Below are 13,224 nucleotides of genomic sequence, written 5' to 3'. Positions count from 1 at the left end.
TCAGATATGGTCTGACAGCAAGTTCTGATTTTTCTGAAGAACTGAAAGAACTGAGCCAACCTCAGCTCAGCAAATACCCCAAGATTTCAGAATAAGGAATAGGAATAATAAAGGAACAACAAATCCCCTCCTTGAGGACTGGGAATTCATAAAGGAATGAGAAAATTCCATTTCTCTGCAGAGGAACCAAGGCGTTGAGGCTGCAGGAAAACCAGGGAGGGGACAGGTGACAAAGCAGGGCAGGGATTGTGACAGAGGCGATCCCACAGAAATGGGGGTGATGCTTTGTGAATGCTGCCCTGGAGCAGGGGCTGGGCAGAGTCCCAGAATGAAGCAGGGATTCATTCACAGCATCTCCTCCATGGATCCACCTCGGGCAGCACCAGAGCCCAGCCAGGGCTGCACCCAAGATGAACCAAAATGGCCCCAAAATGCACGAGCGCTGCCGGGGTCTCTCCCTGGGATCAGTTCTGCTCCATTTGCACCTTGCAGTTCATTGTCCCATTCCAGCTTTAGCCCCTGCACTCCCACCCTGCTTGTTTTTCTCTCTCCAGCCCACGGGGTTTGTTGTAGTTGAGGCAGAGACGGCACAAAGCAACACACTCCATTTTCAGAAGGCTCCAAATGTGCTTTTTATACATTCTCACAAAATTTCTAAGTTTACACTTTACTCATTGGTCACAAGAAGCAAAGTGCCCATTGGAATAGGCAGCTGCAGGTTTCACTTATTTATCTTTCTTTCTTGGTTTCTATGTCAAAGACCTTGGTAGAAAATTCCTTCAGGGGTAAAACTGGATCCTCTTCAAAATTCAAAATTCTCTGTGGCTCACAGAAGCTGCTGTAAAACCTCTCCCACAGCTGTTTGTGCTCCTGGGCTGAGATTTGGGTCATTTGTCCTTGGTGCCCAGCTGGAGCAGGAATTGTTTTGTCTCCCTGCTCTGTGCACAGAGCTCAGCATCACTGAATGTGAAGCTCAGAGTTGCACACTAAAGCAGCACAGAGCCTGAAACACAGAAAAGCCAAACCTGAGGCATCAGGGGAACATTTCAGCATTCCCACTGCTCCCTTTCTCTGCTGCCAGGCTCCAGGAACAGGCTGTGGGTTTGGGAGGGAGCTGCAGGAGGAAGCACAAGGTTGAATTTCTGCTGTGCTGAACAATTCCGCGCAAGGAGCAGAGAGGCAGCGCTGGCCAGGGGCGGGAGCTGCCAGCAGGAGAGCAGCGTTAATGCACATCCCATTGATCCCGGGCAGGAAATCTGAGCTCCTGGCGCCACCCGCGCTCAGATGTGGCTCGGGGGAAGGGGCTGCTAAAGGATTTCTCCCAGGAGGGACCAAAGGGGTGGGATCCCCGTGACAAAAGGCGATTTTAAATGTCACCCGGAGTTAACGTCCCGCAGACACTGAGAGCGCACCAGGGGATGTTGGCAAAGGCAGAGCGTGAACGTGTTTAGCAGGAGCAAAAATAAATATAGGCAGGCTGGAGAACAGGCAGGAATGAGCTGGAGAGTGCTGAGGAGGCAGCCAGGAGGAGCTGAGGGTCAGGAATTATGTGCTCTGCATCCCCAGGGAGCATCAAAGGCATGGGGACACATCCACAGCTCAGGAGGGACCGGGTGCAGGGACATTTGGCCAGGCAGGGGAAAAATTCCACAGCAAAATGAGCAGGATCTGCAGCACTGACACTCTCAGGATGAATATCCCAGATCCAACATTTTAGACCAGACAGGTGAGGATTTCTTTGGGATCAGCACTGCATCCTCCAGCACTGACACTCTCAGGATGAATATCCCAGATCCAACATTTTAGACCAGACAGGTGAGGATTTCTTTGGGATCAGCACTGCATCCTCCAGCACTGACACTCTCAGGATGAATATCCCAGATCCAACATTTTAGACCAGACAGGTGAGGATTTCTTTGGGATCAGCACTGCATCCTCCAGCACTGACACTCTCAGGATGAATATCCCAGATCCAACATTTTAGACCAGACAGGTGAGGAGGATTTCTTTGGGATCAGCACTGCATCCTCCAGCACTGACACTCTCAGGATGAATATCCCAGATCCAACATTTTAGACCAGACAGGTGAGGATTTCTTTGGGATCAGCACTGCATCCTCCAGCACTGACACTCTCAGGATGAATATCCCAGATCCAACATCTTAGACCAGACAGGTGAGGATGTCTTTGGGATCAGCACTGCACTCTGCACTCCTGACTCTCAGGATGAATATCCCAGACCCAACATCTCCCTGGACTAGATAGATAAGGATTTCTTTGGGATCAGCACTGCACTCTGCAGCACTGACACTCAGTATGAATATCCCAGACCCAACATCTCCCTGGACAGCCAGGTGAGGATTTCTTTGAGATCAGCACTGTGCTCTGCAGCACTGACACGCTCAGGATGAATATCCCAGACCAAACATCTCCCTGGACAGATACATAAGGATTTCTTTGGGATCAGGGCCACAGGGGTTGCTTTCCCAGACCTCCACAGGAGTTTGGATGTGCAAGTGGAGCACTGGCACTCCATGAGAAAGTGCTTGGGGCTGTGCTGGCAGGAATTGTTTCTCATTTGCAAGACACTCCAATATATGCTTACTTAAAAAAAGGTAAAGTACACACATAAATCTCAATCTCCACATAAATTATTCACGTTATGCACAGTCATGTACTTGGTGTTAACCTACCTTAAAAAAATGGGTTTGCTCAAAATAAATAAATCGATTTTACCGCTGTATAAAATAGCAAAACGTTTCAGGTCATTATTGAGTACACAAAACATTTCCTCCAAGTTACCATCTTTACATTTGGGTTAATAAATCACCTAAATAAAAGGGTTGTAACTCGGGAAAAAACTCTTGTCTTTACATTACAGGAAGTTTTAAAGCAGCCATAAAAACACCGAAAGGGCAGGAAAGCACTAAAATAACCCAATCCCAAAGCACATGGGCTCCGTGGAGATGCAGAAAGAGTTAAGCAGCATCGCAGGCAGCTGATGCCATCTTCTGGTGTCACTTACAGCGCTGATTTAAACCCCCCTGCGCCGAGTCGGGGCGGATCAGCATCAGGAGCAGGAGAGCGCTGCTGTTTGTGGTGCCCTTTCCTCAGGGCAGGATTAGGATCAGGATCAGCATCAGGAGCAGGAGAGCGCTGCTGTTTGTGGTGTCCTTTCCTCAGGGCAGGATTAGGATCAGGATCAGCATCAGGAGGAGGGAGCGCTGCTGTTTGTGGTGTCCTTTCCTCAGGGCAGGATTAGGATCAGGATCAGCATCAGGAGGAGGGAGCGCTGCTGTTTTCACGTCTTTTCCCCCAGGGCAGGATTCAGGATCAGCATCAGGGGAGCACTGCTGATTTTGGGGTCCTTTCCCTCAGGGCAGGATTCAAGATCGGGATCAAGTTCAGGAATCAGGATCAGGAGAAGGAGAACGCTGCTGTTTGTGGTGTCTTTGCCCCCACGACAGGATTCAGGACCAGAAGAAGGGGAGCACTGCTCTTTCTGGGGTCCTTTCCCCCAGGGCAGGGTTCAGGATGAGGTTCAGGATGAGGTTCAGCATCAGGAGGAGAACGCTGCTGGTTTCAGGGTCCTTTCCCCCCGGGCAGGGCTCGGGATCAGGAGGAGGGAGCGCTGCTGTTTGGGGTGTCCTTGGCCCCAGGTTCAGGATTCAGGATCAGAATCAGCATCAGGAGAAGGGGAGCGCTGCTGTTTGGAGTGTCCTTTCCCTAGGGCAGGATTCAGGATCAGGTTCAGGAATCACCATCAGGAGGAGGGAGCGCTGCTGTTGTAGTGTCCTTTCCCCCAGGCAGCTCTCAGGGAGTGCGGGTGTCACCATCGAGTCAGGAACGGGAAGAAAGGCGACACACTCCATGGACTTTCAGAAGGCACTAAAGGCTGACTTTACCACACTCTCCCGATATTTATAACCAACATCGCTCACCCAGAACCCGATTGGTTCTTAATGACACCTGTCACCCATTGGTTAATTAGGAACCACCCTTTGGTAAACAAACACCTTATTGTGAGAAACAACTGCTCAAAACACCAGCTGCAGATTGGTTTTCATTCATTCTCAAATCCTTGGGAAAGTTTCTCTGCCTTTCTCTCTCTGGCCGGGCTGTTGGCATCCACACGCGGAGATGCAGGAGCGTCCCCAGCCCTGGTGGCACAGCCAGCCCCTGCCCTGGCGAGTGACACAGAGGGGACACGGCAGCTCCTGCTGTGCCACAGATGAGCCCAAGCTTTGGGAAGCGCAGCTGGGCCGTGCCCTGGGCGCTCCATGTGCTGCTCCTGCCCTCCCGGGGATGCCACACCCGTCACGGTGATCTGTACTGACACAGTGACACCGCCGTGCCCAAAGTGACACCGCCGTGCCCAGGGCTGTGGCCTCCCACCAGATAAACAGCCTGAATCTTCTTATCTGTCACAAATTCTCTGTAACCTGCCGCAGTTATTGCCTCCCTCCTTCCTCTGCTCCTCCCTGGGTAACTGCACTTGTGCTGGAGTTAAACCAGAGTTCTGTGGGTTGAAGGCAGCCTGGACTAAACAGATTTTACTGTTCTTAGTCTTAGAAACAATCCTAGCTTCAGGAAATCTGTCAGGCTGGGAGGGTGGGGAGGAGCTGGAATGGAATTCCCAGAGCAGCTGTGGCAGCTCCTGGATCCCTGGAAGTGCTCAAGGCCAGGCTGGATGGGCTGGGAGCAGCCTGGGATAATGGAAGGTGTCCCTGTCTGTAAGCACAGGTGAGTTTTAAGGTCCTTTTCAACACAAACCATTCTGGGATCCAAGGATTCCAAAAGTGATTTGGGTTACTTCACTGTTACTCCTTGTTAGTTTCATATTTTAGTCCTATTTCAGCTACAATAAGTTATTTTTATTTAAACTGGAGTTACTAAGTTACAATACAGACTGATAAACTGAGTTAAATTCATAGCAAAATACAACTTACACGTGTGCTTAATAATTTTTTTGAGATTAAACCACTAAAAACCGTCTAAAGGACACAGAGCTTGCATTTAGAGATGGAGGAGGTGACTGGGGGACAAACAAGTCACTGAGAAAACGGGGAATGTACCCTGAAACTCCCTTTTCCTCCTGGGAGGCACCTCAGGAACAAATGTTCTGCTCAGTTCTCGCATCAGGAATGACATTTTGGGCCCTGTCACTGCAGCAGGATGGATGGCACAACCCAACCAGAGCAGAGCCCCCACTGCTGCTGGCTCCTGCAATGTTTCCTACATAATTGGCTGCTTGGATCAGCAGTAATTATCTGCCATGTTCCTCTGTTCAGATGGCAACACTTGGATCTTCACAGCTCACCCAACTTACCCAGGAAAAACTCCCTCTCCCTCATCTTCCTTCTTTAATTTACCAAGGCTTTAATTCACCAAGGTTATTCCCAGTCTTTCCAATTAAAAGGTGAATGTTGCAAACCCTCAAAGCAGCAGAAACGTGGAAGTGAGCTTTGAAACTGTTTCTCTGCAGGCAAATCCAGGGGGCCTGTTGGGATGACAAACACACACCAAAACTGCAGTCAACCCATAAATAAAATAGAAATCTTTTAGAGAAAGAACCAGCATTTTCTATTCCTGACATTTAACACTCTGCACCTGACATGAAGCCCAGCATAAACTGCTTAGATAAACCAGGATTCCACAATCTTACCTGAAAGATATTCCCAACACACAACAGAACAGAAATCCCCATTCCAGTCCTGCTGCAGAGATGCACAAAAAAGGGAATTCAGATTGAACAACATATCCTCAACATGTTCAAAGAGCACAAAACCACCTCAGCCAGTGGCAATCCCAGCTGGACAAAGGATTTTATAGCACTAATCCCTCCCTTTTCTCTTTTTCTTCTTTTTAATGAAGATTTCCAGGGCCTGCAGCATCATCCACCACTCCTCCCTTCTCCTGCACCCGAGGCACACAGAAATTCTGCAAGGACTATTCCAGTTCTGTTCTCAGAAGGTTTCATCAGCACTAATCCTTTAAATGAAAGCCATTCCACAGCTGGCACTTACCATCAGAGCCTTGGGAGTTTATGGAATCCTTCTCTGCACCTCACATTTTCCCAGAATCCATTAAAAGTTTGGAGCTCCAGCTAAAGGTTTTTTAAGTAATTAGATGAGGATTAGACTCCATGAAATCAGAGATACACAGCAATCTCAGAGACATCTTCTGGCCAATTTTCCCTGAAAATGATCCACTGAAAATGATCTTTGTAGTGAGAAGGGGCCATGCTAAGTGTGCAGCTTTCCATCTGCAGAGGAAATTACTTCTCATTTTCATTAAGCCTCCAAAGGGTTTTGGGGATGGTAGTGAAGCAAGGTTATTCCTAGATATCAAGGAGAATATTTTTTTTTTCTTTTACAGACTCAGATTTTCAACAAGTCTTAAAAAATAATTTATACTTCAGACTATCAGCCATTCCCTGAAATGAGCCCAGCTCTACAGAAAGGCTGGAAGGATCAGATAAAGGGGAATTTTCAGGGAGCAGCAATCCCAGTGAGGTCCCAGTGCCCCCCAAAGCTGCCACCACCCCTCACCTGAGCAAGGCAGCATCCTGAGTTCCTCTATTCCCAACAGGAATAATCTATCCTCACCTCTCCCTGCAGACATCACATGGAATAAAAATAGAGCATCAGTTGAGCAAAGACCAGGTAATTTTAGCAATGTGAGTTTGTGATGAGCTCCCAGGATTTAAAGCTCTGCAAGTTTTTAGCTGCCAGGACTTTTAACTCACACAACATAAGACAAAAACAGGTTTGAACACAGCTTGAATTAAAAATAGTTCTTTATATAGAAAGCTAAAATGGAAAATACACCGACTGCATGACAGAGACAAAGTTTTCCTGGGAGGGTGAGCCTGGACTAAACATCTCCAGGTTCCTTCCAACCTCAGTGATCTCAGGATTTGTAATACAAAACACCCAAATATGGAGAATAAACCAGCAGAAATTCAGCCCATTTCTTTGGCAGGGCAAGAAACTCCCACTCCCCATTTGCCCAGGTCTCATCCTGTCACAAACACATTTTATGAAAAATCCTTTCCTTAGGGTTTTTCCTCCTGAGAAGCTGAGAGGCCTCAGGAACAAAATGTAACCAATGGTTATCTGCTGCTGTGGGATGCAACAGGTGCATCTGGGATTGGGCTCATGGGGTTGTAATTTCTAATTAATGGCCAATCACAGTCCAGATGGCTCGGACTCTCTGGTCAGTCACAAGATTTTATTATCACTCTATTATTTGCTATTCCTTGCAAGCCTTCTGATGAAATCCTTCTATTATTTTAGTATAGTTTTAATGTATCATTTTCTTTTAATATAATATGTATAATAATAAATCAGCCCTCTGAAATAGTCAGATCCTCATCTCTTCCCTCACCCTGGGACCCCTGTGATCACCCCCACACCATCCCAGCCCTCCCCTAGCACAGATTATCCCATCACCTGCAGGCTTCTGGAAATTGTGCATGTGCTGGGGTCAGAGCCCTGAGCAGCGCTGCTGCCCCTGCTTGCACTCTGTGAAATAACCACATCTGCACCATGGGCAGGTTTTGATATGTATTTTTATTTCCCTGCAGTTTTCACTTATCAAGAACAAGTAACAGGGAAAGTTGTCTGAACTAGTGCATAAACAAACATTCGGAAACACCACTACACGTATCTAATGTACAAGAACCGTATAAAAAAAGTCACTAAAACACTACACTACCAAGGTGTCCAACGCTTACAGTCAGACTTTTTCCAACCCGTTACTTGCCTTGTAGCCACAGGAAAACTCTCCAAAATTGAAAAGACAATCTTGCCACAACCCTCCCTCCCCCCCCCACCACCTGGGATGGCTCGATAGCTAGACATCCAATGATGAATTATTGCAATGATATAGAATGCAATACATACCTGGTAAAATATCCTTTAATGTGGTGTGGTACAGTTTGAAAGCCGGTTAAAATACGCAGTCTTCGGATAAAATGGCATCAAGGTGAAAATTTTCTCAGATCTGCACATTTGCACATGTGCCAGATGCATAATTTTCCTAGTCAGTTTTTTTTTTCCCTCTCCTGTGTAATTATTTTTTATAAACTGGTATTATAAATAGAAATATACATTCAAAATATATGGAAAAGTGAGTTACTACATTAAATTTGCATGTATCGATCCATCCCTTTCCCCTGCACAGTAATAGAAAATACTATTTTGCCTTGAACTTCATATTTGACAGTGAAATGCCACTAAAGTATTTACCAAAAAGTCCATCTAGTCAAATTGTGAAACAAAATGAACCAAGTGAAAACTTTACATTTCCTTTAGAAAAAAATTACAAGAATTTTGTTTCCTAGCTATGAATCTTTAACTTTTTCTTTTTAGACACAAAGTTGCATTTATTTGTACAAGATACAAAATGTAAACATGGCAAAATAAATAGTTTAAACAAGTGATGCAGGATCCCATGTCATGCTCATGATCCCATTAAAGAATTATTTTTTAATCCATTCAGTTGCAAATTCAAGTGCAAAAGCATGATGATGAATATCTACTATTCAAGTAACAGAAATAATATTGATGATACAAATAAACTATTTTACAAGGTAGTGATTTTCCCAATTTTACAAAATTTACATTATATATCGACTTAATACACGATATAACGGGAGTCCATTCGGGTCTGGGCGAGTTCTCTGTGACCCACAGAGGGCTGTGGTTGCATTCAGCTGCAACAGGAGGAGCACAGCGTGACCCAGCAGGGACAGCTGGGGGGTTATGTCACCTCCATGGCCACTGTGGTCTCGGCGAGGCCGTTCAAGCCCAGGCGCTCTGGCTCGTGGTTCTCTCTGCAAGGAAGGAGCAGCCACAGTCAGAGCACAGCTCACACTCTTCTACTCACTGATTGCATATGTTCCACACACTTCTACTCACTGATTGCATATGTTCCACACTCTTCTATTCACTGGTTTCATATCTTCCACACTCTTCTACTCACTGATTGCATATTTTCCACACACTTATTGATTTCATATTTTCCACACTCTTCTATTCACTGACTGCATATTTTCCACACTCTTCTACTCACTGATTTCATATTTTCTACACACTTCTACTCACTGGTTTCATATTTTCCACACTCTTCTACTCACTGATTGCATATTTTCCACACTCTTCTACTCACTGATTTCGTATTTTCCACACACTTCTACTCACTGATCTCTTTTTTTTCACACATTTCTACTCATTGATTTCATATTTTCCACACACTTCTACTCACTGGTTTAATATTTTCCACACACTTCTACTCACCGATTTTGTATTTTCCACACAATTCTACTCACTGATTTCATATTTTCCACACTCTTCTACTCACTGATTTCATATTTTCCACACTCTTCTACTCACTGATTGCATATGTTCCACACTCTTCTATTCACTGGTTTCATATCTTCCACACTCTTCTACTCACTGATTGCATATTTTCCACACACTTATTGATTTCATATTTTCCACACTCTTCTATTCACTGACTGCATATTTTCCACACTCTTCTACTCACTGATTTCATATTTTCTACACACTTCTACTCACTGGTTTCATATTTTCCACACTCTTCTACTCACTGATTGCATATTTTCCACACTCTTCTACTCACTGATTTCGTATTTTCCACACACTTCTACTCACTGATCTCTTTTTTTTCACACATTTCTACTCATTGATTTCATATTTTCCACACACTTCTACTCACTGGTTTAATATTTTCCACACACTTCTACTCACCGATTTTGTATTTTCCACACAATTCTACTCACTGATTTCATATTTTCCACACTCTTCTACTCACTGATTTCATATTTTCCACACTCTTCTACTCACTGATTTCATATTTTCCACACTCTTCTACTCACTGATTGCATATTTCCACACACTTCTACTCACTGATTTCATATTTTCCACACTCTTCTACTCACTGACTGCATATTTTCCACACACTTATTGATTTCATATTTTCCACACACTTCTCTCACTGATTTCATATTTTCCACACACTTCTCTCACTGATTTCATATTTTCCACACACTTCTACTCATTGATTTCGTATTTTCACACAGCTGGTAGCTGCACCTTCACACACACTGCAATCTTTGTTTGGAGTAAATACTGGCACTCAACAACTGCTCTTACTCAACAGCGCAGTCCCTTCTGTGAGATTATTGCATTTAACTGTCCACTGCCAGCCTGAATTATGGATTAAACCCCTAAAAGCTCTTCTGAAGGAACAAAGCCAAGATATGATAACTCAACATCAATTACTCTGTTAATGCACCAAGTGGTGTAATTCCCATTCTGCTTTACCACTCATTTTCCACTTGTTTACCAATACCCATTTTTTACTTTTCCAATTCACAAACATGACTTTATTTTGAAACACCGTATCATCCAGGAGAGACTTCAAAAAATGCCAAATATTGCCATTTTCAGAACAATCTGCCAACTGCAATGCTCCTGCCATTCCCTGTGAAACATCATCTAAGTACTCTGAAATAACAGTGCTGCTGTTCAATGAGAATAAACACCTTAATGGTTGGATTTGATGATCTTAAAGGTTTTTGCCAGCCTAAACAATTATGAATTATGATTTTATATGTAAGATTGCCACTTTCCTGGTGTCTGTTTTACATAAATATAAAACACATGTATCCACATGTAAATATAAAAATATATGTGCCAGCCTGTACCTTACAATATTACACAACGATTTAGAGGGAACAAGAGGATAATTTGACAGAATCCACCTGAAAATGCTGCATGAAAAGGGACAAATGAAATGATTAAAATTCAAACACAGTAGAAGCTGACCAAAAGTACAGGTGCCTAAAGGCAGGGCAGGTTATTTGAGGGGTTAATTTGCAAAATCAGCTCTTGTGGTTTGCCATGGCCATGCTGAAGGTGCTGAGAAGCCTCTCAGAGGTGGAACAGATTCCCTCTAGAGCAGAGCCTGCCATGACCATGGAGAGGGCACAGGCTGAAGCTGCACCAGGGCAGGGTCAGGTGGGACATCAGGAAGGGTTTCTCCATGGAAAGGGCTGCCAAGCACTGCCCTGGGAAGTGAGGGAGGCACTGCTGAGGTGGCACTCAGTGCTCTGCTCTGATGAGGGGAGGGTGAGTCCTGGGTTGGACTTTGACTTTGGTGATTCCAACCCAAACACTTCCATCATTCAAGCACAAAAGTAGTAATTCCAAATAATTCCATGATTCAAGCTTCCACAAAAAGAAGGATTTCTCCATGGGCACAGGAACTGCCCAGAGGGGTGAGGGAGGCACTGCTGAGGTGGCACTCAGCGCTCTGCTCTGACGAGTCCTGGGTTAGACTCTGACTTTGGTGATTCCTACCCAAACACTTCCATGATTCAAGCACAAAATGAATAATCCCAAACAATCCCACGATTCAAGCTCCCACAAAAAGAAGGATTTCTCCATGGAAAGGGCTGTCAAGCACTGGAACTGCCCAGGGGGGTGAGGGAGGCACTGCTGAGGTGGCACTCAGCGCTCTGCTCTGACGAGTCCTGGGTTAGACTCTGACTTTGGTGATTCCTACCCAAACACTTCCATGATTCAAGCACAAAATGAATAATCCCAAACAATCCCACGATTCAAGCTCCCACAGAAACAGGAGCCCTGTCCCCACTCACCTTGCTATACTGCTGATGGCACTGCTGGGAGTTACCTTTGGCACTCTGTCCATGCTGGCAGCAACTGTGGCAAGTTTTAAGGCAGTTGGCGAGGGCGCTGAAGTCCGTGTGTTGATGTGAACATTGACTGGGGACACGACGCTGACGTTGTTGAGGTGCACGGCGCTGGGCAGGCAGGAATTGTTCATGGGGAGAGCCTGAGGGCTGCTCGTGCACAAGGCTGGGATTAAGTGGTTTGTGGTGCTGTGGCCAACTGTCCTTACGAGCTGTACAGTTGAGATCCCTGGGCTGGATGATAAAGCCATGTTGGTGGAGTATAAAGTTCTGGAGGTTCCTGTTAGGCAGAATAAATGGTGGGTGTTAAAAAAAAAGGTGATGTTTCTTAGATGAAAAGGCAAAGATTAACCTCAAGGGCAATGCTTTGAGTGTGTAAGTCATTGATGTCCAGATTTTACAGACTCACAAAATGGTAAAAGTCAGAAGTGGCAGCTTGGCACGCTGCCATTGATGCCTTAGGATTTAGCTTTTATATTTTTCAGATCCTGTACTGCTTTAGGGGATAACTCTAAAACTCCACAGCCTGTCAGCTGCTGTTCTCCTGTTTTATTCAGACAACCCCTCAAGGCCTGAAACTCAGACACCTCACTGTCTCAGGCCCAAAAAAGTGTAAACAAAAGTGAGCTGGGAGGGGGAGGAACTGAGGGTGTATGACTTCATTACCTGAAATGCAATTGGAGGATTAACCCCTGATATGCAAATGGACCAAACTCATAATTATCTGAAACACTTGTGATCATTTTCCATTTTGTGTGTGGCCTCTCAGAGGCTTCTGACTGCCCAAGGTGCATCTACTGAAGGCCTTTAATAAATACCCACTTTTATTCTCTTCATCTTGCCTAGCCTCTGTTCCAGGCAGCCACTCCAAGGCAGCACCACGTGTCTGCTCTTCCACCCTCAGAGCACTGCCCTCCTGGCTATGAACTCAGAGAATTACACACAGATCTCCCTCTCTATCCTGGAACTGCTCCAGTTTATTGATTTTATTCAGTCGTGTTTTTTCTCCCTCTATTCATTTCATATTATCATTAACCCAGCCTGGCAGAAGGTCTATAAAACTAATCACATCATTAGCTGCTAAAACAACAAATTACTTTAAAAGCCTCTTCTTTGTCTTGGCAGCCCAAATCCCATTTGCCTCTTGGCACTGGGGAGATGGCACCAGCACAAGCAGCACCACAGGAGGGTGGCAGGGGACACTTTCTGGGACAAATCCTAAATGCAGTGAAACTTGAGGCTAACAGTGATGTCAGAAGAAATGCCAGGAAAGGTTGGTTAGTCCATTTTTGGCTGAATATACAAGTGAGGTAACAACCAAATAATGAATCAATTTCTCCATTTCCTTCTCAAAGTACTTAAAATGTTTTAAGCAGTTGATTTATTCTTTCATTACACACTCACACCGGTTTTAAAGTGCTGTCATTTAGACTTTTGATCTGAACAGGTTATTAGAAGATAAAGACTACCAAAGGAGAAGCA

At 45.0% G+C, this 13,224-nt stretch overlaps 1 protein-coding gene across 1 annotated transcript in view; it reads right to left on the bottom strand.

Annotated features, from left to right (window-relative positions):
• Positions 1-7,559: 7,559 nt before the first annotated feature.
• EPC2 (enhancer of polycomb homolog 2) overlaps positions 7,560-13,224 on the bottom strand; it is a 42,093-nt gene continuing 36,428 nt past the window's right edge. The window contains exons 13-14 of the mRNA XM_054278356.1: positions 11,689-12,022; positions 7,560-8,838 (exon numbers count right to left, since the gene is read on the bottom strand). Coding sequence (XP_054134331.1) covers positions 8,766-8,838; positions 11,689-12,022 — 407 coding nt within the window. The 3' untranslated portion in view covers positions 7,560-8,765. The remainder of the gene's footprint in view (positions 8,839-11,688; positions 12,023-13,224) is intronic.

Source organism: Melozone crissalis, unplaced genomic scaffold (assembly GCF_028551555.1).
Source record: "Melozone crissalis strain CALT ecotype California unplaced genomic scaffold, PUWL_Pcris_2 ptg000023l_1, whole genome shotgun sequence".
Classification (NCBI taxonomy): Eukaryota; Metazoa; Chordata; class Aves; order Passeriformes; family Passerellidae; genus Melozone; species Melozone crissalis.
The sequence above is the reverse complement of the archived record's forward strand: the minus strand, read 5'-3'. Positions and strand labels throughout refer to the sequence as shown.